Genomic DNA, 24,545 nt, shown 5'->3' on the forward strand with positions numbered 1-24,545 from the left:
CCCACCCAGAGTCCCTCCTGGAGGTTTGGTCATGAGCCTGTGGTCTGGGGACTGCGCCTTGTACTCCTTGCAGGAGCTCTGGCATCGGGGTACAAGCCAGCCTGAATAAATAGACATCCCCGAGTCAGGGTCTCTGCATACCCCACCCTCCCATGGCCCTCAGACAAGTGTTCAGTGACTGTGCTCCTATTTTGGGGAAAGGCTATGTCTTTCTTGGCTGTCAGTAACATTTCTAGTAACTTTTAATTAAACATCTACTATATAATAGGCCTCATTATATTGTTAATCACCTTAGACTTCCCATCTCACCCCCTTCCTGTGAGCTAGAAAGAGGGGAGTGCAGGGGCTGTGAGACTGGCCTCTGGACTCAGAATGCCTAGACTCCAACCCTGGCTTCCTCATTGTTATTGTGTGATCTTAGGTGGGTTCCATGGCCTCTCTGGGTCTCACTTCCTGATCTGTGAAAATACTTCTGAGAAAGCAGTTAGAACTGTGTCCAGCACACAGTAAGCTTTTGATACATACTCAGGCCCAGAGAAGGGAAGTGTTTGGCCCACGTTTGCTGACGGCAAGTAAGAGAGCTGGATTTGAACCTATGGCCCAGCCTCCTTCTTTTCATGACCACACTGCATGAGGGGACAGTGGCTGGCAGAGGGTCTTGCCCCGCCCAGGGCAGTCTCAGGAGTGCCTGCAGCGAGAGTGTGCTAAGAGTGACGGGTGAGCCCCCTTGCTGTGCCAGGGCAGGCAGCCCCTTCTCCTCGGGGTGGGACAGCGCCCTGGAGGGCTGTGAGCCCAGACTGACACGCCAAATCCTACTTTCTTTGCAGCTTTTTGCCATGATCTTTGCCATGTGCCTCTTCCGGGGCATCCAGTAGAGGGTGTGGCCTGAGGCTTGAAGACTCACCCCGCCCACCACTGCCCAGCACCCAACGCCCTCCCCTCCCCCACACCCCTGCCCTCTTGGCCCCGGGGGAGGAGGTGAGGCCATCCTGAGTGGCCAGGAAAAAGGGGCAGAGGAAAATAGCTATTTTTTTAACAAAACAAAATGAAGACAAAACTATGGACTGATACAGCCCGTCTGGACTGGAGTGGGCACCGCAGGTTCACTGCATGGACCCGGGCACACCCAGGAGGGAGTCTGCACTGGAGACCAAAGCAACAGCAGGCCCAGGCCGCCTCCTCGGCCCAACCAGATCCGGCAGCCGGGGACCTGGGCCCTCGGCTCGCAGCTTCAGGAGTGGGTGCCAAGAACGTAAGGATGTAGGCAAATGAAGCAAAAGAAGATGTTGGAGGAAGCCTGGCGAAGCCCAGGGGGCCCCCGGGAGACCTGGTCACCACGTCCTTGAGGATTTGAAACCTACTCGGATTCTCTGGTCCCCCAAGGATGGAGTTGTCCTGCCTCAGGCTGGGGCCAAGAGTAGGATCCAGACACTGGATCCAAGAATGGCCTGGCTGGTAGGGTCCACGCTTCCCCATCTGTCAGACTGAATAACCTGGAAAGCCCAGAGAGGAGCAGTTTCTCATCCACAGTCACACAGCACATGCATGACCGTTCTGAACAAGAACCCCGTCACCCCGAGGCTGCCTGTCACTCCTCCCAAGGGTCTGCTGGTCCCAGCAGATCTGCCGCTCTCACGGCTCCCTGGCCTCCGCATCCTGGTTTCCCAGAAGAGAGAGGGCAAGCTGGTCAGGAGTGGCCTCCTCCCAGCTCCACAGCTAAGAACGTTCTCCACCCCCTGCCCACCTCCCCACACTTCTCTAAGTCCCAGGAACACACACACACCACAGCCCCTTTCCCACACTGCCCACCTTTCCTCACAAGCCCCTCTCTGGCTCCCAGGGCAGGAAGGAACCCCCTGGATCATCTGGCTCACCTCTCCTCACTCAGAATTGCCGCTTGGATGCCTTCTGCATGATCCCTGCCAAGACTTCTCCATCTTCTTCTCACACACCTCCAAGGTCAGGGAGCTCACTACCTCCCAAGACAGGCTTCTCTTTGGACCGCTCTGACGTCAGCATCAGCTCAGTACACGCGAGAGGTTTCTGCTTTCCTGTGGTTCTGTCCATGTCACTCCGTGTGCTCTCTCTCTCTGTCCCCAAGTGTGAAGGCCACACATTGTCCCCCCCCCCCCCCGAGCCCCTTTGCCCTCAGGCTAAAGACCCCCAGAGCACCTGTCAGTTTTGCTCTGCCATGGCTTTCTGGTCCCCTCACCGTCTGTAGCACACACTTCTGAGTGTTTCCTCTAGGATCTGGCAGGGGGAGGTTTCCTCACAGACTCACCCACACCTACACAGCACCCACAGATCAGCCCCTTATATGTGCAGGTCTCGAATTCCAGACCAGTGTTGGCAAGTGCACTGCAAGATGTCTCGACCCTGACCAGTCAGGAGTGGCAGCTGGGCAGAGGATCTGAGCTCTGGTCTGGGCTCAGTGGGCAAGGGACAGTGTGATCTTGATTAGTGATGTCTGCCAAGCAACTCGGGCTGGATTGGTGATGTCTGCCACAGGCATGGGCGTGGAAGGGGCGGTATGTTACCCGCTCTCCTCCTATCATTGTCCGTCTTTGGGGTCTGGGAAGGACCCATTCTGTCTCACAGGCCCTAAGCCAGCTTCCAGCCTCCCCTCCAGCCTTCCAGCCGCCAGGAGACGGAGCAGCGGCCTAGAGCTTGTGCTCCCCTGCTCTGCCACCTGACCCTCCTGACCACCAGAGCTCTCTCTGGTCTGGATCTTTCCACAGTGCTCCTGTATCAGGCTGCCCTGGCACCTCCATAAATGATGTTACAAACTCCCTAGTGACCCGGCATCCCCAGGACCCCAGAGGCCATGCAACTGGTACTCCTGCCGGGTCTCTAGACCCACCCGTAAGTTGGCTTCAACTTCCTGCAAAGGGCTGGTATGAGGTGGACAAAATAAAGCAAGCTGATTAAGCAGGGGTTAGGGTCAATTTGGGCAACTGTGTGGCTTCAGTGTAGGGGTGCCCTAGGCATCAAGGCCCCATCCAGTCCCCACTGCCCAGATTTTGGGGCCTTCAAGGTAAGAACCACCAGGCATCAGACACCACCTCCCACCCCACCTCCCCAGGCCCCTGAGATGAAAGGCTGGCCGTGGAGGAACATCTGGGGGAGATGGGTTTGAAGGCGGATGTGAGAGTCTCTCATCACCAAGGGCTTTCCAGAAAGGGTCAAGGAGCCCGGATCTGCCACCACTGACTACATTCTGGGGCTGGAAAGGGGAAGCAGGCCTCTGCTCTATAGCATTAATGCAGGCTGGTAGCTATTTGCAAGGCTGTCTGCGACCATTCTGAACAGGCCTGAGAAGGCTAAGCCCAGCCCCAACAGCTCTCGATGGGTGCAGATGGCAATTTGGGGGCCGCTGGGGAGGGGGTGGGGCTTCCTAGGTGGCACTGATGGTAACAAAGCTGCTGGCCAATGCAGGAGATGTAAGAGACGTGGGTTTGATCCCTGGGTTGAGAAGATTCCCTGGAGGAGGGCATGGCAACCCACTCCAGTATTCTTGTCTGGAGAATCCCATGGACAGAGGAGCCTGGCTGGCTGTAATCTGTAGGGTCATAGAATCAGGACACGACTTAGGCAAATTAGCATGCACACACGGGGTGGGGCGGGGCAGGGCATGGAGTCTCTTAGCTGAGACTTCCTGAGCCTGAAAATAGACCAGGAACCAGGGAGACCTTGCACTTGGTCACATACCGCACGCAGTACTGAAAAGGCCACCTTCCTGCTTAGGGGCCGGGGGCTGGGACCCTGCCCAGCATCCCACATCCCCCCTCTCTCCTCTCCACGCCTAAGGAGCCCAGAAAGGACCCTCCAAGCCAGCTGAGGCCCCAGTCCCCCATCTCCCTAGAAGCCCCCTCGTCCCTTCCCTGGTGGGTCCTATCTGTTGAAAGTCTATTTTGGAAACTGTACATGTTGCCTGCCGTAGGTAGCAGAGCTAATTTATCATGTTTATCCCCTGTGAGCCTCCCTTTTTTATATTATATATCAAGAGGAGTTTTTGTAATATAAAACAGGACGCCCACACTGACGGTTTTGCACTGGTTTTTGTGACTGTTTCTTACAAAAAGAAAAAGGAACGAAGAATAAATAGTGACCGTGAGGAACGGTGGTCTTGATTGGGGGTGGGGGTGGAGGAGGCTGGGGCTGAGGCAGGAGCTTGGTGGGAGTGAACCGGGCGGGGACACGCTGGATCTTCTCGAGCCTTCAGGAGGGACAGCGCCGTCCCTGCGGGCCCTTGTTCACCCTCTCAGGAGCCAAGGCCGTGCCACCCTCCCCAGCTTGGCTGGCCCGGCCCGGGGCCCTGCTCCGGCGCCCACGCTTCCCCCTTCCCTGCCAGCCTCCCTCCCCTGCTCAGCAGTTGGTTCTTAGGACAAACTGTCCATCACTTGCTGGCGCAGTAGCCAGGCCTCGAAAAGCATGCGTCAGCTTCAACACAGCGGGGCCGGCGGGGGCGGGGGGGGGGGGCACGGCCCGCCCGCCACCAACACCTCCTTCCAAAGGCCGCACTGGCTCCGGGCCTGCCTGGGACTCGGTGGAGGGGTGCGGCGGGGTGGACACGATTCTACAGGGAGACCAGAACCTCAGCCCAAGAGACGGAGGCCCCGTGGGAATGGCCCGTCCTCAGGGTCCTGCTTCCCCTGCCCTCAGCCGCAGCCAGCAGCCTTGGGCTCCCGACCCGCCGAGTGGGCTTCCGTTAACAGCAGTGGCATCACTGGGCAAAGGCCATGGCGCCGGCTTTGTGGCCGCATGGACAGCTGTGGGCGTGGGGGAGGGCAGTGAGGCCCAAGGGCGGGGTGGGGGACCCCCACGTGGCAGCAGCTAGAGCTGGGCTACACCTCAGGACCACCCAGCCCGCCCCTTCAACACGGTGCTGAGACAGGAGGCAAGTCTGGGCCCGGCCTGCTTCCCTGCACACCCGTCCCCAGGACACGGGGGCCGCCAGTCCCGGCGTGACAGAGCGAAGGAGGGACTCCCGGTGGGGGCTGGGCAGCACAAGGGTGCTGGGCCTGCAGGGGTCTCAGCCCCTTCGGGGCAGTGGGGGAAACGGGTGTGAGTGGAGGAGGCCTGCTGAACTGTTTCTTTTTTTTTTTTGCCCTGCTGAGCTTTGAAGGGTACCCAGTCACACCCACAGCCGGGCCTCGTGGCAAACCCAGGACAGAAGGCCAAAGGGCAGCACCCTGGGGAAGGGGGGAAGGTGGCCAAGGGGGCTGGGCTGGATGTGCAGCAAACCCCGGAGGACACGCCCAAGTGAGGAGGAATGCTCTTCTCTCTGCCTGACCTCAAGCCCCATCACTGACAGGTGGCCTTCATCCAGGGTTACCCGGGGGTCCATCTGTCAGGGCCGGCCTGGGGCCAAGAGGAAGGGGGCATCTAGGGGGCCTCCACAAGCTGGGGCCAAGGCAGAGAAGCCAAGAGTGAGCCCGGGGCTGAGGACAGGGCCCTGCTGCCCCCGGGAGGCGGAAAGGGAGGTGCTGGCTCAAAGGTGGCCCCCCACCCGGCTCCCTGCCAGCCCACAGCTGTGCTGGGCGTTTAGGGGGCACAGGGGCCCCTGTGTGCGGAGGGGGCCTGCATGGAAGGGAAGGGGCCCAGGGTCGAGGTCTCGGGTCTTCCAGGCAGGGGAGGGAGCCAAGTTTGGCAGCTTGGGCAGCGTTGGCCGGGAGGTGCAGGGGACGGACAGGGAGGCGGTCCACAGCCTCTCAAGAAAGAAGGGTCTCGTGACAGGGGAAGGGGCCTGGCCCGGCTGGATGCCCGTGACTCAAGCTCTCCCGTGAGCATCTCTCCAGGGGGATCCAGAGGCTGGGAGGCTCACGAGAAGGCGGCATCACCGTGCAGGGGGCAGGACGGGGTACAGGGGCCCCGTTCCCTCCCCAGCTCTGAAGGCCCGAGAGATCACAGCATCCGGGGAGGAAGGGGAAGGCGCCCGCCCTGCCTGCCCAGGGCAGGGTGCTTCCTGCCTTCCAGAACCAAAGGGGACCCGAGGGCGGTCCCAGGGCCTCCCTGCCCCAGAGGGGCCCCTGGCCCTGCGGGTGGCTACACCTTCTTGGGTTTTCGGCCGACTTGGTAATAGTAGTAAACGCTGATGGCGACAAAAAGGAGGCGGCTGGCCAGCAGCAGCAGGATCCCCTGAGACACGAGGCCCGTCTCGGCTAGCGTGGCCGTGACCACTGCGGGAGAGAGGCGGGGGGGAACAGGGGTCAGGAGCGCTGTTCCTCCCCGCCCCAGCACGGGGCGCCAGGGACCCCGGGGCAGCTGCCTGGCTGACCACCGACCCGTCCTGCCCTGAGCTGGCGCGTCCGGCCAGCCACAGGTAGGTCTGCTGTCAGTCCCCCACGTGGCAGGGGCAGGGGCAAGCATGTGCGCACAGCTGGGCGTGTGTTGTCCCCTCCCTGTCCTGGGGACACGATGGAGCGGTGGGCGGTGGATGCACGGACGTGCACTCAGGAACAGGCACACGTGGGCCGTGTGGGCACCGGTGTGCGCACACACAGGTGAACACGGCCACACGAGTCCCTACCCCGCACACGGGTTTTCATCACTTCCCAGAAATCAAGTGGCAAGAGCTGGGGGAGGTCAGGGATTAAGCTGCCGGCACCCCGTCAGCTACCCGCCGCCAACCCCCCCAGCCCGCAACTGTCCAGCTCAGGACTCACCCAGGAACTGGACCGAGAAATAGCAGGCTTCAGTGAGCAGAGTCCATCGGATGATGACCTTCTCAGCCGTGTAGAGAGCATTCCACATGATCAGGGAGATGCCTGGGGCCAGAGACAAGGAAGGGACTGGGCGCGGGGCGGCCTGATCCACCCCCCACACACACCCCGGTCCTTGAGGCAGGGGCAAGGGGTCCACTCCTCTCCCCTTCGGCAAAGTCGCCAGGACCTCTGGCATCCCCTGCCCTGACTCACAGGCAGGGAGGTTTTGGAAGGGAGGCTGGATCGCACCCCACAGATAACCCTGAACGTCAGACTGGGACTTTAGCCTGCAGGTCATAGGGAGCCATAGAAAGTTTTGGCGATGCATAGGGACACCACAGGTGTGGGGTTTTAAATGCTGTCGTTCACTTTCCTAACAGGCACTGCTTGTGTGTAACTCAGGCTGGAGAAAAAACAGAAGCGGTGAGGGTTTTACAGATGCTGTGTTGATTTCGCCTCCTCTTCTAGGCTGAGGAACCCTGGAAGGCAGAACCTGGGCTTCCTTCATCTCTCTATCCCAATGCCCTGGTGGAGCACTACATGCAGCAAGCGCTCAGTAAGTGCTCCATCTAAGATGACGGTTAAGAACAGCCCTGAACCACGGGTGATGTTCCATCAGTGGCCGCAAGATGGTAGCACACAGCCGGCAGAGACAGACTCGGCAGCTAAAGGGCGGCCTCTGGGAAGCGGAGCCCCAGCACAAAGAAAAGAAAGGCTCCCCAGGTTTCCCTCGCCCTCCATGGGCCTCCTAGTTGCCCATCACCTTCCCAGCGTCCGCCCAGCAATACTCACTGAGGAGGGCACCGCCATAGAGGCGGATGGGGGTCTTGCTGGTCACCTGCGCTCCGTCGAAGACCGCATCGTAGAGCTGGTCTGGAAAGGCAAGGGCCTGCGGACAGTGGGAGGGAGGCTCGGGGTGAGGGGCTCCCTGTGGAGCCTTCCCCTTGGACATCTCCTTCCCTCCCCCAGCAGCAGTCCAGGGTCAGGACCCTGACTGCCCCCACCCCATCCACGGCAGCAGAGATCTCAGGTTCCAAGGACAAAGAGTCGGGACCGTGGACCAGGGGATCTTGGATGCTCCAGAGCAGGGCACAGATGGGGATGAGCATCTGAACAGGTCAGGGAGGAGGCCAGAGAGCCCGATGGCCCTGTGGGGAAAGGCAGCAGGGGGTCTCAGGGAAGGGGAGAGTGCCAGGTCCCAGGGCTGCGGCAGGGACTCACCATGATGGCAATGCCGGAGAAGAGAACAGCAGAGACAAACTGCCAGACTCTGGGGAGACGTGGAGAGGAAGGTCAGAGGCAGACCCCCTCGCTGCCACCCCCAGGTCCCACCCCGGGACACTCCCTTCTCCAGGCAAGATGGAGGGATAGCTGGTCTGGAGGAGGAAACCAAGGGCGAGACTACACAGCGCCCCTCCCCACAGCATTGCCCCCCAGCAACACTCACAGGTCAATGCTCACCTGAGCCCCAAAGGCTCTCGAACAGCAAACTTGATATCATTGCCTAAGACCTGGCTGATCTGTGGACAGAGAGGGGTCAGAAGGCAGCACTGTCTGCCCAGCTCACTCCCTACCTCCCAGCGCCTGCTAGATGCTCAGGGACCCACCTGTGTGCCTCTGCTTAGCCAGAGTCACCTAGGCTGGGAGGGTCACACTGAGGCCACTCTCCGCCTCCTCTTGATACCAGGGCCCGGGAGAAGCTGAAAATATGGGGGCTGAGAAATGTGAGGTCAGGCTTCTCCCAGCTGTGGACTTGAAGCCTGGCTCTACCATTCATTGGGGTTGTCCTGGGCAAGTCTTTAATCTCTCTGAGCCTCAGTTTTCCTCATCCATAAAATGGGTTAATAACTGAACCTACATCTCCCAGGGCTAACAGGAAGATAAAATAATGCTTATAGAGCAGCTGGTGCCGTAACAAGCAAATAAACAGCACTCAACTAATTCTAACCACCTGTTTTCATTACTGCTACTATTCCTCTGACACATCCATTACATTTCCAGAAGATATGAGCTGAATCTGGGGGCCCCCTGCAGCTATATGGGTCTCAGCTACTCTTTTCCCCAAAGAGTGGGCCAGACCCGCCTCCTCAAATTGGTGTTCAGAGGCAGACCCCCGTGTGTGGCTGGTTCAAGGCCCCCCCTCCGACCCCGGCCCACCTTGGAGCGGTGGACCTCCCCATCATCGTCCTCCCCGCCCACGCCGAGGATCTTGCGGGTCTTCAGGCGGCTCACGAGGTCCGTCTGGCTGTGCTTCTTCATGAGAGGCGGGGGCTGCTTGGCTGCCATTGTGTCCTGGGGCCCGGCCTCTGCAGGAGAGCTGCAGGGAGACACCGGTCTCAGCCGCCAACCTTGACCAGCACCCAGATCTCAGAAGGCAGCCAGACCCCAGCCTGGGGCAGCAGGTGGACACCAGAGGACTCTGAGGGCCCCGGGCTTATTACTGGGCTCCCTAACCACCCTGCTGTGGGATGAAAGGGGCAAGTCACTGCCCTGTCCTAGCCTCAACTTCCTCATCTGTAAAATGGGTTAGAGCAGATGGTCTTAAGACCTTCCAGCTCTACCAGCCCGTCTGGTCTAAATGGATGTGGCCCACCCCCAGTGACCAGGCTGGAGGCAGCCTTACAGACAGCCCCCTGTAAGTGGGGGAAGTGCAGGCCTAGGATGAGGCATTCAGGCCTGGATGGAGACCAGACCCAAAGATTCTTGGAGGCAGGGAGTTAACTGGGGCCTGGGTCAGCCTGGCCAGAAAAGGGAAAGGTCTGCCCAAGCCTGGGTAGGGGTCCTGAGTGCTGGGGTCCAGGCCCCCACTGAACTTTTGCCCAGACAATTCCTACTGCCCAGCAAGCCCTCCCGCCCACCCACCCACACTCCCAGACAACCTCCACTCAGCCTGCCAGCACTGGAAAGAAGAGCGGGGGGGACCCCAGGACCCAGCCAAGCCAGAGGAGGGATGGCCAGGAGGGACGGTCGGGCTCTGTGGCAGCAGTCCGGCCTTACCTCTCCCCCACCCCCCGCCCATAAGCCTTGAAAGCCCCCAATCACCAGCCTCCCCCCAGCTCCACCTCTGGCCAGGATCTTGAGCACCTACTGTGTGCCGGGCGATGGAGACGCTGAGGGGAGTTGAGTGGCCGTCCTCACCTTCAGTCAGCACAAAATCTACGCGAAGGAGACAACAGTGTAAGCCAGAGTGAGGTCAAGGTGTCCAGAAGCTGGCCCCGAGGGGGGCCTCCTGTGACCACAGCCATCCTGCTAGACGGGTACCACTTATACCCATTCTACAGATGAGGAAACCAAGTTCAATGAAGTTCAGCAGAGACCAGGTTAAAAAATGGTAGCAACCCCCACCCGAGTATGTGGCCCACTCATGCTGGGTGCCTCCCACATCCCTGCACCTCATTCCCACCCACAGTAACTCCAGCAGGGCAGGAAAACCACCCCCCGCTAACCCACAAGGCTCAGAATTTGCCTGTCCCTCGGCCAGGGACCCGAGGTGGGCTTGCTGGACACCCCTGACCAGGCCTCAGATGCAGGTCTTCCTGTCTTGTGGCCCCAGCCACATCTCAGCCTCCCGGTCACAGCCAGGGCTGCCAGAGGGAGGGCACAGACGTGTCCCCAGGTCACCTCCAGCCCTCCAGCCTCCCAGTGTCCCAGAACAAAATAAAGCGCCCAGAAAACAAACATCAGAACAAAGACTCATATGGCAGGACGTTCAGATAATGAGGCTTTAGACCAGATGAGCTGGGCATGGAGCACAGCGGCCCCGAGTTTGGGGAGAGTGGTCATTCAGTTCAGTTCAGTCGCTCAGCTGTGTCCAACTCTTTGCGACCCCATGAATCGCAGCACGCCAGGCCTCCCTGTCCATCACCAACTCCCAGAGTTCACCCAAACCCATGTCCATCGAGTAGGTGATGCCATCCAACCATCTCATCCTCAGTTGTCCCCTTCTCCTCCTGCCCTCAATCTTTCCCAGCATCAGGGTCTTTTCAAATGAGTCAGCTCTCCGCATCAGGTGGCCAAAGTATTGGAGTTTCAGCTTCAGCATCAGTCCTTCCAATGAACACCCAGGACTGCTCTCCTTTAGGATGGACTGGTTGGATCTCCTTGCAGTCCAAGGGACGCTCAAGAGCCTTCTCCAACACCACAGTTCAAAAGCATCAATTCTTTGGCGCTTTTTTTTTTATAGCCCAACTTTCTTTATAGTCAAACTTTATAGCTTTCTTTATAGTCCAACTCTCACATCCATACATGACAACTGGAAAAACCATAGCCTTGACTACACGGACCTTTGTTGAAAAAGTAATGTCTCTGCTTTTGACTGGAGGTCTTTTGTGAGTGATGCCCAGACCCAGCGGCCCTCCGAAGCCCCGCAAGCCTAGTGCCTCATCTGTAAAAAAAAAGGGCAGCTATGCTTTTCCCTCCCGTGTTTATACACGCTCGGGGAGTGGGAGGCGGCAGCTGGCGGTGACCCGGAAGGCAGCCCAATGCCCAATGCCGGTCAGAGGGGGTGGCCGCCAACCCCAGCCTGGGGCAACCAGGGTGTGACTGGGCTCCTCGGGGTGGGACGGGGGCGGGGAGGTGGCCCAGGCCCTGTCACAGCTCAGTCACTTGCCGCCACCTTCTTGTGAATCCAGTTAGAAGGTGTAATTAGACTTGCGTCCCTCCCGATGCCAGATGGACCGCGGGAGGCTGCCACCGCGAGGAACAGCCCAGAGCTGGCCCCCACCCGGCCCTCCACCAAGGAAGCACCTGGCAGCCACCCTTCCGCTTCCAGCCTCCCCTTTGGCCTTTTATTTGCATACAGCAAAATGGACCTTCTCTGTGGTCTGTAGTGCTAAGAATCGTAGCACAAGGACAGGTAACACCCCCTCCACTCAGGACCCTCACCACTCAGACCCTGCCCTCGCCCCTAACCCCTGGCAACCACCGATCTGTTCTGTCATCTGCCGCTATAGTTTTGTTTCTGCACATGTGTTACATAAATGGAATCATACAGTATATAACCTCAGAGACCCACTTCCTTCTTTCGTTCAGCATCGTGCCTTTGAGACCCACCCACGCTGTGTGTATGGACGGTCCCCTCCTCTTGGCAGGAGAGTGGTATTCCCGGATGTCAATGTACCAGTTCGTTTCCCCTATCACTCACTGACTGACATCTGCATTGTTTGAGAGTCTGACCATTAAGAATAGAACTGCCATAAACATTCGTGTGCAGGTTCGGGTGTGACCATGAGTTTTCATTTCTCTAAGGTAAATGCTTGGGCGTGGAATTATATTGAATTATAATATACAGTAAATCTACACTCAACTCTAGAAGAAAGTGCTAGACTGCGTTCCAAAGCAGCGAACCCTTTACGTTTCCCCACAATGCACAAGTGTTCCTGTTCCTCCACGTTCTCCCCAGCATCAGCCATTCTCAAACTTGACTTTGGCCCTTCATATGGGTCTCCCTGGCATTTTAACCCTTCTCACCCAGACCGGCCAGGCTGCCTGACTCAGTTCTGCTGTGCCCGTTACTAGCTGTGTGGACAAGTCACACAGCTCTGAGCCTCAGTTTTCCCCATCTGTGAAATGGAGCTGTAATTCTCAGCTCCTAGAGATCCAGGGGCAAAAAGAGAAGCTCAGTCCCAGCACACAGCACAGCACCTGCATGTTTAAATGAAAGACGTACATTTAGTAAGGATTAGCTGTGAGCCAGGCACGGGGCGGTGGCACCCGTCCCCTGCCCCTGCCCTTCAGCAGCTTACAGTCTGGGTGGGGGTCGGGATACTGACCTGTCAGCCACCCATCAGAGCAAGTTGCTTCTCTGACCCCAGTGTTCTCATCTGTGAACTGGAAACAATAATCCTTACATTTTCCCTAGGACTGGTCAAAGGAGACACAAAATAATAGCCAGAAAGTAGTTAATAAAGGGCCAGCTAACTGCTAAAGCCGGAAGAGCTTAGCTGCCGAAGCTGTACTCTCCCAAGTTCAAAGCCCAGGTCTACCACTTCTTAGCTGTGTGCCTGTGGGCAAGTCACTTAACCTCTCTGGGCCTCAGTGGCCCCATGTGCAGCTGGGAAAGCCAAGGGTCTTCCCTCACTGGGAAGCTGTCAGAAAACACACATGGAGAGAGTGTGGGGCAGTGCCGGGCACACGCCAAGTACTCGGCTGAGATGGGCACCGAGGCACAGACACCCCCTCCTCCCCATGCCCCCCAGGTGGCAAGGGCTCGGATGGAGACTGGGGAGGATCAGGAGAATGGCCTAACTAGCATTTCCTAACGTCTGCACCCACTGGACGAAGCCCCAGGATCTCAGTCCCATCGCCTAAGGCTGAGGCTCTGGGCTGGGTCAGCGATCCCTGCTCAGAGGGTCAGCTGCCTTCCTCTGCCCCCGTGCCCTCGCCACCAACACAGCACAGTGCTCCCCTTGGCACCACAGGCCCAGGGCTGGTATGGACGGCAGGGGGGGGGGGTCACAGCGTCCTGGGCGCCATCGGACGCCCAGCATCGCTGATGTGGGATGAGCCTTATCCACAGACACTGCCGTCAGGAACCTGGGCCGGGGGGACCCCTGGAGCCCAGGGCCCGGCCCCAGCAGCCGACCGGGCCTACAGAGCTAACTGCTCTGAGCGCTGAGTCCCGGGACTTCTTCACCCCAGGACGGGGCCCTGCTCCCCCCAGGGAGGGCCGGTGGGCAGCTCTCACCAACCCCTAAGCACCCAACCCTGAGACGACCCCACACACCCCCATCTGCCCATGAACTGTCCTCCCTTTCAAGGCCTCTCCACGTGTCTTTTTTAGGAGTGGCCCCACTTTAACCTAAGACAGGACGGAGGGAGTGTCCCCCGCTCCCTCCCTGCACCCCAGCTGGACAGTGGCTTTGGGACAGCCAGACCTGGCTTCAAATCCTGCTTCTGTAAGGCGCAGCAGCTCTCCCCGTTTCTGCCCCTGTGCTAATGAGAAGGGGCACTCCGCAGAAGTGCGGGGGGGAGGGAGGGAGGGAGAGAGTATGTATGAGCAGGTGCCAAGAGCAAAGCGCCCTTCCGCCCTGCCCAGGGCCAGGCCAAGCCGAGCGCCTTCGCCTCCCCTTTCCTCACCCAGCCCTGCAAGTGGAAAAGTCCTGCCTGTCACAGCTGTCTCCCTTCCGTGCCCAGGCCCCGCTGCCCCCTGAAGGGCCCCTAGGGCTCCCCCGGGGGGTGCCAGATTGGTGCCAGGCTGCCCAAGGCAAGTGAGAGAGGGGCGGGAGGAGGGCTGCCTCTCCACCGGCCAGGCGAGGAGAAGGGGAAATTCGGCTTGCAGCCCCCAGACCCAGCATGCATGATGTTTTGCATGCTGCCCCCAGCCAGCTTCTCTGACCTCAATTCCCAATAATCCGGCAAATCACGGGCCTTCGAACAGTTGTTCCCCTTTCTGAACCACCGCCCTCTGCTCCTCCCACCCCGAGGCCCCCGGCTCCTCAAGGGTTTTGCAGCGCCGGTCCTCCAGGGTGCCGGCCCAGGGCACAGTGCCCTCCCCACTCTGAACTCTCAGTGGCGGCCACAGGCTGCTTCCGGCCCACCATTCTGAGCATTTCAGGGCCAGCTGGCTTCCCCAGGACCCAGCGATCTGAAGGCAGAGCTGGTATTGTGCCCATCTGAGAACCGTCCTGCTGGTCCCCAGACAGAGACACTCAACGGCACAGACGAATACCAGACAGGGGCCAAGGCAAGCAGGCCTCCCCCACCCCACCCAGCACACTCAGGATCACCCTCTGAGCTGGCAGGGCCCGAGGGGAGGCTCTGCTCCAAACACAGGCTGCCAAGGCGGAGCGCCGAGGCCCAGGGCAAACAGGCACTGCCCTGGGCCACGCGTGAGCTGGCAACACAGGACGGGCAGGGAAGGGACTCTGTGGTCGGGCAGAGCTGGGTTCCAATCTGGCACCTCCTCTGGCAAGGCGGCCTTGGGCAAGCAGGTTAGGGGTGCTGAAGACTCCCCGAGAGTGGCTGGGGTTTCCCCTGGCATCTGGGGTGCCTAGGAAATGGGTGGAGACTGGATGAGAGCGTGGGATGAGACCCCACCCCCACCCCCAGAAAGCCGCAGCCACCTCGAGGGGAGTGCCACAGGGCAGCGCTTACTGACCGTTTTGCTCACCGGGCCTGGACAGCTCGGGGCGTGGGAAGAGCTCAACAAAAATTTGTGACAAAAGTTGGGGGGAAGAGTTTTGAGGTCCCCTGCTGGCCAAGATCTGACATCCTTCCTCCCACCCCTGCAGGCCCTTCCTCCTTCCTTGTCCAAGGCCAGAAAAGAACACCCGCAAAGACCTCCCAGAGGCTGAAGGGGTGGAAGGGGCTGTGATGGGACAGAGACAGCAACGCCCCCAGAGACTGGACCGAGAGAAGGGCTCACTGGGGCGGGGGTGCTGGGCAGGGGAGTGCTGTGGGCTGGGGGTTACAAGAGTCAGGGGAGGATGGGAGGGTGGGTATAAACTTCATGACTGGGCACACTTGGGATTCAAACCCCCAACCCTTTCTCTCAACTGTTCTGTGACGTCAGGAAAGCTACCTAACCTCTCCTAGCCTCATTTGTGAAACCACAGGACAACATCTCAGCTCACAGCGTTTTGATTAGACAGACTGAGAAAAGGCATGGAGGGGCCTGGCCCCTGGTGCTCCCCAGAGGACAGCAATTAACAACACTCACGGGGCAGCTGTCCAGGCCCTGCCCCCACAGCAGATCCATGGGGCTGGGGCATCACTCCCGTGTCAGTCTTGGAGCACCTCTCCCAACCCCCCCAGAACCTTCCCGGGAAGCCCGGTTTCCATAGAAACAGATGGACTGCAGAGCAGTCCCCTTCGTGGAGACTGTGCCCCCACGAGGGCTGGCTTAGGAACCTAACCAGCAGGGGTAGGGGCCCAGAACACCCACCAGCTGCCAAGCCTCTGGTGATTCAGGGGGGAGTCACTGCTGCTGAGTATCAGAGCCAAGAGCTGCTTCCTTTGCAAGTAAGACCCTCTGTAGGAGGGTCAGCGCACCTAAGGAGAAACGCCCCCGGATCCTCCACCTCAGGAAAGGAGGCAGTGGACAAGTACTTCCAGACCAGGAATTCTGTGCTCACCCCCAGAGCCCGATGAGAACAGCTGTATTACAGATAAGGAAACTAAGGCCCAAGTGACTTACACACATGTGTATCTCGGGCTAAAATTCCAAAATGACAAAGCTGAAATTCCAACCAAGTTAACGGTGCCTAATGGATATTCAGAGAGGAGCTCATGTGTGTGTGTGTGTGTGTGTGTACGTGCTGGGGCTGGTGTGTGGGGCTGGGGGTGTGGTGTGGTGAACGACACCCAACAAGAATCAAGCTCTAAGCCTTCTTCCCCATCACATCTCCCCTTGAAAGCCCCTGGCGGGTTGCCAGCATCTGAACCCCGCCCTGGGGTCCAGCCTCCCTTGGATGAAGGCCCTGTGGCTCCGGCAGGACCTGGGGAGGGCTGCAGGGAGACCCATTGTTCTGTTATCACGTTGGTACAAAATAGCTGGAAATGGGGACTGGATCATGCAGTGGAGGAGTGGGGGAAGTGAGAGCCGGAGTCTCCCGGCCCCGGGCAGAGGGAAGGGAGGCAGGGAGAGCCCAGCAAGGGCACCGTGGGGGCTAGGAGGTCCAGAGCCGGCATCATCCTTCTTGCAGCCCTTTCCTAGGGCAGCCCATCAGACCCTTGGGCAAGAGGGGGTGTCTAAAGACCCCCAACCCTGAGCCCTCCGCTTAGTTAGGCCCTCAGGCAGAGTGAGTCTCCAGTCTCAAGGGTCCAAGTCTCTGGGTTCTGCCCCGTGAGTCCTGTGCCTTTGGGCAGATTGACTTCCTGGAGCATCCGTCCCTTCATTGTAAACAGGGCGGCAACGCCTGACTTATTAGGGTGTCAGCAGGGTCACACAGCTGCATCACGGCCACCATCACAGCGGCCTCTGGGGTGCAGGTTTTGCCAGGGTGGGGGGTTTTCCTCAGCGCACACGGGCTAAGGGCAGAAGCCGAGGCGAGGGTACCACGCGGCAGGACTTCCTTGCAGCGTGTCCCTCGAGAGCAGAGCGCAGTTATTCTAAAGGCCAGCTCGCCTGGTCTCTCAAGTAGCCAGAGAGTCAGGGGAGGGTGGGTCCCAGCTTCACCACCCGGACTCAGAATGTGTCAAAGGCGAGGATGACGGAGTAGAACCGGCCAAGGAGAGGAAAGAACACGATTCGAATCCCGCGGGGACATAAACCTGCCCCCATGACAGGGCTCTGCAGTCAAGAAAGGGATTCCACGCCCCATTTCCAAGAACCTCCAGGAACACAGGAGCTGGCAGCAGAAGGTTTGACAGAAGCTGGAAGGCTGAGTCCTGAGTCACTGGGCCGGGAGACAGGACAACTGAGGTCAACCACAGACTCTGCCCTCGTGGGAGAGGGTAAGCCGGGGCCTGACCTTGCGACTCAGTTTCCTCCGTCTCAAAAAATGAAAGCGTGGTCTCCAGGGCCCCACCTGGCTGTGATATTCCTGACTTGGTTTCCAGACCTGTCACTCACCAGCCACACTCCAGCTCCAGCAAAGAATCCAGCACAGGCTGTCCCGCCCCCAAGTCCCACCAGCACCTCGCTCATTGGCTCTAGAAACACACAATCGTGCTGCCTTTCGACTAGTTCTCTTTCTTTTGAAGCTGCAGAATTTCCAGGACAGAGGAAAGCCCACATTTTTATCACGAACATCTCTAAGGCCTTAGGGACAGAAAAAATGAAACATCCCCTCTGCGTTGGAGAGGGTGAGAGGGCAGGGCAGGCAAGGAGCAAGAAGGAGGGGACACGGGGTGGGGGTGGGGGGCTGTCACTGACTTCCCCAGCCCTTTTGATGGCCATCCACCGCCACTCAGGAGTCACTGCGAGGGGCATCCCTGTCCCTACCATCATAAAGGGCAGAACACATGGAGAATTCCTGTCCTTTTCAACCCAGGAACGGGCCAGCCTCCCCCCTGGCCCAGTGACCACATCAGGGCCCTCAAAGGCAGCTGGTGCTTCCAGACCCTGTGCGGCCATGGCCATCAGGACAGCCTGGCTTCCAGATTCCATGAGCTCTTATGAGAAGGCAGTGGACATACCCTTTGCCCCTCCGACTCCTCCCACCTCCCCCGCTGCTGAAGATGCTCAGAAACTTGGAGGGGAGGAGAAAGGGAGTTTCCCTGAAGAGATGCTCCACTATTTTGAGCCAACGTTTTCATAAGCAAGAAGCTATTTGCCTTTTGGGTGAGCTGGGAGAGGCAAGCAGAAAGGTCCCGGTACTTCTCCTGGGGCCTGGATGGGCCAGAACCACAGACCAGAACCGGCCACCTTCCCCAGGATGTGGGGCTCTGGCATGACTCAAAAGACCTGTGCTGATATCCTGGCTCCATCACGCTGCTAGCTGCATGGCCTTGGGCCTGTGACACCACCTCTCTGGGGCTCCTCCTGTTTCCTCCTCTGTAATAATGACACGCACCTCCCGCCCATGAGAAGAGGCACAAGAACCCCTAACACAGCACTGATCTCTGGTGGACGCTCGAAAATTATGGTGCTGTTATTTTCAGACAAGGGAATTCAACGTCTTTGCTCAGTCTCTCCCCTGGCCATATCAGCTTCAGAACAGGTCTCCCTGTAGCGGCCGCATGTGGATACGGAGTCGGGGGGTGCTTTCAGGGAAGGGGCCATACAAGGAAGTGGGAAGAGAGAACTAGGGTCACTCTGGCTCAGGAGAAAGAAGACAGCCTGAGTGTACGGACCACAGGTGGGGAGGAAGCACCTGGGAAAGGCCAGGACTAAGTCTGTGTGGCTTCCCTCTGTGTCCCCAGCATTCGGCCAGGCCTGGCCCTGCGAGAGGCACAGCCACTGTTGTGAATAAATGGTTGGGATGCAGGATGAAGGGAAAATATTATGAGCTAGGAGTTAGAACACTGGGCACCCCACCCTATGCGATGGGAATGCTTATGCCCTCTCGGCCTGCTTTGTCTCCTATCTCTTCCACACCCTCTCACTCTACTAGCTGCACTGGCTCCCTGTGTGTGGATGCTCAGTCACTCTGCCACGTCTAACTCTTTGCAACCCCACGGACGGTAGCCCGCCAGACTCCTCTGTCCGTGGGATGCCCAGGCAAGAATACTGGAGTGAGTTGCCATTTCCTCCTCCAGTGCATCTTTCTGACTTAGGGATCGAACCCACAGTTCTTAGGTCTCCTGCATTGGCAGGCGGATTCTTTACCACTGAGCCACCAGGGAAGCCGCTGGCTCCATACGGTTCCTCAAAAAGAGCAGGCATATTCCAGCCTCAGGGCCTTTGCACAGGCTGTTCTCTGCCAGATCTTTAGTCCCTGAAACTCTCCCCAAAGCTCACTCTCTCAAAACCTTAGCTGAAAAGTCACCTCCTCAGGGAGACCTCCCTGACCACCCTATTGGAAATGGTGACCCCACCCTTGGCCTCAACACTCCCCCAACACTCAACTTTCCCCCGCCTCACCTCTCAATATACTATATAATTTGCTTATTTACTTTATTAGTTATTTGTCCCTCCCTCACTCCGTGTCAGCTCCAGAAGGGCAAGAATCTTTCAGTTTTGTTCACAGCTGTCTCGTAGTGCCCAGAACTATATCTGGCACTTTATTCATTAAATCATGTTGGCCTAGCCCTCACTCACAGTTTTGTTCAGTAAATGAAAGAAAGGAAAGAACAGTTCTGGGCTGTGTGAATAACACAGGTCACTGCTAACTGCACTGTCCCTCCCATGCCAACCCCAGGACCAACAAGCACCAGCAAGCCCTTCCTCCAGCAGAGGAGGGAGGACCATAAGATCCTGCTGGAGGGCAGGCAGTTGAGTGTGGGGCTGCAGGCCCTGGGGTGGGGGTGGGATTGAGGGGTCTGCAGAGAACAGGCCTGAGCTGTGCGTCCAGCAGGTGCTGACGGCCAAATATGGTTGGAGGGCTTTGGGCCTCAACCTTCCACTCCAAATTTAGAAGGATATATTAAGCTGACAGCAAGTGGACAGAAAAGGAGGAGTCAGAGCCGCTGGTTCCCAAGACAATGGGGCCTGGAGGGGACCTTGGAGGCCAGAGGGCCCATTTTACAGATGGCGTAACAGAGGTCTGGAGAATACCGTGGTCTTATTTATTATACTAACAACCCAACAAGAAAAATCTTCGCTCCCCCTGGGCTAAACGGAACGAGGCTGAAAAATGGACTTTGCCCCGTCCTGGCTCACCACCTCCTTCCTGATCCAGGTGGCAACTCAGAGCCATGGACCTGCCTGGAGGTGACGACGGAGTCCCTGGTATCTGCGGGCTGGGGGAAGAGAAGGCATCAGCCCCTTCCCCACAGGCCACCAGGGCTGGAGGTCCAAGAAGCCGCTCAGTGGGGGCAGGCATCCCCGGTGCCCTCCCCGCAGAACGGCCCCACCAGGAAAAGTTTGTCCGAAGGAAATCAGGCAGGAAGTGCGGGGCCGTCCGTGGGGCGGTGAGGCCGCCTTGGGCGTCGGCGCTGGGCTCTGGGCTCGGGAGAAGCCTCGGGGCTCTCGGCCTCCACCCTCCACCGGGCTCCCGCCCCCGCCCCCTTCGCTCCTGGGTAGAAACCCGCTTCCCCCCGGGGCCTCGCGGGGGCGACGGGAGCCCAGGACCCGGCGGGGGAGGGCGGGGCGACAGGACGCCGCGCGAGATCCCCACCGCTCTGGGGGCGCCAGGGGTGGGCGCGGCGTTCTGCCGGCTCCCCTGAGGACCCCCAGGGTGGGTGCGCGTTCACGGCCCAGGGTTGGCAGTCCCTGGCCACTGAGCGCCAGGACAATGGCCCCGCACTGCCCCCGTCCCGCTAAGCGCGCGGCTCCGGAGAGAGTGGAGAGCGCCAGCTTCCACCTGTGCGTCCCTAACCCCCTCCCAACAACTGGGGCTTAGGCGCGGCTCCCGCCTCTGCTGCCCCCAACCCCCGAGACTGGGGTCTCCCGATCTGGCTCCTCCCCCCTCCCATGGGTCCTTTATCTCCCAGCTCCAGACACCCACCCACTTTCTGAGGCTCGAGTCTGCGAGCCGTTGGGGGGCGGGGGGGGAGGCTCTAGGCGGTAGCTCTGGGCTGTTGGGCGCCTGCGGTCGTCCCCGCCCCCGGCCCCCCGAACCAGAAGATCCGGCCAGACTTGTGGGCAGCGGGAACTCTGCCACCTCCAGCCTCGACCCAGCGGGGGCGAGGAAAGGGTCTCGCAAGTTTGTGCCGCGCGCACCCTGGACCTGGGAACAATGGAGGGAGGAGGAGGATGGGGACGGGGATGGAGCGGGGGAGGGGACAGAGAACCGAGCGCGGGGACCGAGTCAGACCCCAGAGCGGGAGAAACTGCTTTCCGCTCGGCTTCTCCCTCGCTCCGAAGCAGAGAGCCCGAGCCCAAGACGGGGAGGCCGAGGGCGGAATCAACAGTCCAGGAGGGAGGAGACGGAAGAGGGAGGAAGCCAGAGGAGAAAGGGAAACCGAGTCAGAGGACAGGGCAGCGAGCGGAGAGCGCGAACGAGAGGACCAGAAGGGGCTGCGGGACGGCGCCCAGGAGAGCCGAGGATGGGGGTGGGGGCGGAGATCCCCGGGGTCCCGGCAGAACCTGCCGGCGCCGAGAGGTGCTGGGGCGCCCGGCTCGCGCGCACTGGGTCCTCACTGTCCCTGGCGGTCCCTGCGGCCGCAAGAGCCCCTATGGGCTGTGCTGCGCAGGCACCCGGCCGGCTGGCGGCGGGAAGGGAAAGTGCGAGGCTCCGAAGCGGCGGCGGGGAGCAGAACTTACGTTCGTAGCGCCTGCTGGCGCCGGCGCTGCGCGGAGCTGGGGGACTCGGGCCCTCGGGCGCTTCACATCGCGCCGCCCGCGCGGGGCAGGGCAGGGCAGGGCCGGCTGGACTGCGCGCGGCGCCCTGTGCGGCCGGGGTTTGCCCGAGTCTGGCGGCCCGAGCTGGTCCCTCCTCTCAGTTCCGCGCACAAGCCAATGGCGCGCCGTCCCCTCCCACGCGCCGGGCTGCCTCGCCCCCGAGGGTGGCCGCCGGGGCGGGCGGGAGAGAGGGGTTGGGGGGACTAGGCCCCCCGGGCTCCCCAGCAGAGGCGTTCCCGGAGATGGCCTGCGGGGGGCGCGCTCACACCCCGGGGGGAAGGCGGTCGGGAATCCTAACGGAGGGCGGGCGCCTCCCAGGGAAGACTTTCGTGGCAAGTTCTCCTTTCGTGAGACTATCAACACCCCCATAGGTTGGCAAGCCACCTTGTCTTAAATATCCTTGGGGTATCCCCTGGGGCCTAGGCCAGTATCTAAAATGGAAAGGACTCTGCTTCGACTGGTAGATACTGAAGTGTGTAAGAACACAGTTGTACAACAATGGTCCCCGTTTTGCTGAACGCCCGCTCTGTGCCAGGCACCGCGTGCTGCAGGAATTACAAGTATTAACTCATGTAATTCTCACAACCACCTATGGGGCCGGGATGATGGATCCCATTTTATAGACCGCCGTCATTAATGTTTGATTTCATTTAGCCTTCTGGCTTCCAGCCTAGGCTCACCCTTCTGGTCGCCCCTTATTTGGTGTGACTTTGTCAAATAACCTGACACCATCAACCCCTCCAACCTATCCCCCCCCCCCCCCACGCACACTTACACATCTCCATCCTCCAGCCTAATATCCGACCTCAGCCAGGTTGCTGCAAATAAGATCTTATCTGGGGCTCATTGGCACCGTGGGGGGAGGGTCGGCACTGTGGTGAGTCCTTTTATGCCCACACATCCTGTGGTGGGGAAGAGGGATGAGAATGGAGTTTGGGGGTCCCAGAGGCTTTCTGGGAACCTTTCAGCCTAAAACTGGATTCCTACAGCAACGACTCCCCCCCCCACACACCAAGATTCTGGGTTCATTTCAATCCTTTGTTACCAGTAATGTGTTTCCCTACCCCACCTCCCACCAACCTCCTCCTTAGAAAAAACATCTACCTCTTTATCTTGGCTGATGGTCTCAATGGGGGAGGAGGTGGCTGGAAGAGGAAGGCAAGGCTGCTGACAAACTCCCTCTTCTTGGCAAGATAAACAAAGGGGGCAGAGAAAGGTGAGTGGTTCCCCCAGGCTTCTAGCTAGGTGGGCATTTTGACTCCAGCTTTGAATTTTTTTTTTTTTTTCCTGCACCCATTCCTTAATCAGGTTTAGGGATCTCCAACTGCCCAGATCCAAATCCTGACTCAGCCTTTTGGAAACTGTGTGGCTGGGCCCAGACGAGTTACCCAACTTCTAGCGGTTTGAATTTCTCAGTGTACAAAATGGGGCAACCAAAAGTAGGAACCACTATGGTTGTTGTGGACATTTAAATGGCAGCAACTCACACTTACTGGGCACTGACTATATCAGGTGCTCAGAGCTGGGGTGCCAAGCAGACTCGCATCACCCTCCTGGGAGTTAGGACTGGGTGGGAGATGCTGTGCCCTTTACACGGAAGTAAACAGGAAGTGCCTGTCTCACAGGAAGTGCTCAGTGAGGTTAGCTGTCTAATTAGCAAGGTAACAACTCTGATCCAGAGGCAGTGCCGTGGCCCACACTGTCACCGTCCCTGCTGCCAGCCAAGTGCCTGGCCGGTGATGGCCAATAATGAGTGAATGAATGAATATGACTACAGATCTGGATTGTTCCTAGGTGTGCTGGGTGAAGCACAGACCCAAGATCTCCCTGACTGGAGTCTCAGGGCTTGGTGGTAGCCTTTGTGACCCCTTAGAGTCTCAGCGCACTGCCTTAACAGAACTGGCTCAAGCAGGAATGATGAATTCATTGGTCATTTCTCCTGCCTTCCCAGCAGCATGCCCAAGGGCAGGCACCAGACTCACTGGTATGCAGTGTTACCTCCTGATTGTCCCCCCCAACTTGGAGACACTTCTAGTGCCCGCCCCAGGTGTGACTCCTTATACAAGAGCCTGCCTTATATCAGTAGAAGGAGGTTATAGGGATCACTCCAAGATCTCCAATACAGAAGGAGCTCCCTCCGTAGAGCTGAGCACCCTGTCACTAGCGGCATACAAGCAGAAGCCAGGGAGGAGTTGATGAGGGTGCCAAAGGAGGGGTTCGCGCCCTAGTGGTGTTTGATGTGGATAAACCTTGAGCCCTGGATGACTCGATTCTGTGTTCTTGTTTCCTAAGCCCATCAGATGGGAGGGGTGAGCACAAGCTTCTTCATCCTTTGCGAAGGAGGCAATGTTGACTGGGCCCTTCTGGTGTGCCAGGCAAGGTGCTGGCTGCTAAGGTCCCAGTCCCTGTCCTTGAAGAGCTGACAGCTCCTGGGAGACAGATACACTCACATATAGTCAACAGCAACAGTAGAAACAGCTGACAGGAACAGTCAAAGTGCTTGGGGGGTGGGGGGCACAGAGGAGAAGGTAAAGCCATTCCGCAGTATCCTTGGCGTCCACTTTCACTAAAGAGCCCATTAGAAGCTCTGTTCTTTTCCTTCCTATGCAATTTTCTAGAATGATGTGCTTCTATTGCAGGAACATTCTTTAGACTGCCATTCTACCCTTAACATTTCTGAGTTACCTCATCTTTACAATGAACATAAATGTAAAGAGGGTAAAAACTGACACATTGATTGTTGATTTTATTTATTTGTTTTGGCCATGCCACACAGCTTCGGGGATCTTAGATCCCGGACCCTGGATTGAACTCAGCACCCCTGCAGCAGAAGTGTAGAGTCCTAAGCACTGGACTGCCAGCGAATTCCCCAAAACCAGCACTTTAAAGTGCTGCCCAAATCTAGGCAAGAATAGATGCCTGACACATAGTAGCCATGAGATGTCATGATGATTTACAGTGCAGGACAGGGAAGGTTAGCTGACAGGGAGAGAGAAAGGGGTTAGGACCCGGGC

General features: G+C 58.7%; 2 protein-coding genes across 4 annotated transcripts in view; one reads left to right on the plus strand and one right to left on the minus strand.

The window, feature by feature from the left end:
* TSPAN18 (tetraspanin 18) overlaps nucleotides 1–4,047 on the plus strand; it is a 200,409-nt gene extending 196,362 nt beyond the window's left edge. The window contains exon 11 of the mRNA XM_061152269.1: nucleotides 828–4,047. Coding sequence (XP_061008252.1) covers nucleotides 828–875 — 48 coding nt within the window. The 3' untranslated portion in view covers nucleotides 876–4,047. The remainder of the gene's footprint in view (nucleotides 1–827) is intronic.
* TP53I11 (tumor protein p53 inducible protein 11) lies at nucleotides 4,040–21,584 on the minus strand. Of its 3 annotated transcripts, none has more exons than XM_061152270.1 (8): nucleotides 21,454–21,584; nucleotides 9,793–9,860; nucleotides 8,862–9,021; nucleotides 8,166–8,224; nucleotides 7,926–7,974; nucleotides 7,497–7,593; nucleotides 6,666–6,767; nucleotides 4,040–6,179 (listed from the first exon to the last, which is right to left on the minus strand). In XM_061152270.1, exons 3-8 carry the CDS (start codon nucleotides 8,988–8,990, stop codon nucleotides 6,046–6,048), a joined length of 570 nt encoding a protein of 189 aa, XP_061008253.1. In that variant the 5' UTR covers nucleotides 8,991–9,021; nucleotides 9,793–9,860; nucleotides 21,454–21,584; the 3' UTR covers nucleotides 4,040–6,045. The 3 variants fall into 3 exon arrangements, with proteins under 3 accessions (XP_061008253.1, XP_061008254.1, XP_061008255.1); XM_061152271.1 differs by having other exon boundaries at nucleotides 9,789–9,860; XM_061152272.1 differs by lacking the exons at nucleotides 8,862–9,021; nucleotides 9,793–9,860; nucleotides 21,454–21,584 and having other exon boundaries at nucleotides 7,574–7,593; nucleotides 8,166–8,205.
* Between the last annotated feature and the right edge of the window lie 2,961 nt (nucleotides 21,585–24,545).

This window comes from Dama dama, chromosome 1 (genome assembly GCF_033118175.1).
Source record: "Dama dama isolate Ldn47 chromosome 1, ASM3311817v1, whole genome shotgun sequence".
NCBI classification, from domain to species: Eukaryota; Metazoa; Chordata; class Mammalia; order Artiodactyla; family Cervidae; genus Dama; species Dama dama.

Coding starts and splice junctions, on each gene's coding strand:
- TP53I11 (XM_061152270.1), bottom strand. CDS start 8,990: ATGGCAGCCAAGCAGCCCCCGCCTCTCATGAAGAAGCACAGCCAGACG. Junction 8,225..8,861: donor GGGAGGTCCACCGCTCCAAG/GTGGGCCGGGGT, acceptor CTCTGTCCACAG/ATCAGCCAGGTCTTAGGCAA. Junction 7,594..7,925: donor TCTCCGGCATTGCCATCATG/GTGAGTCCCTGC, acceptor CACTGTCCGCAG/GCCCTTGCCTTTCCAGACCA.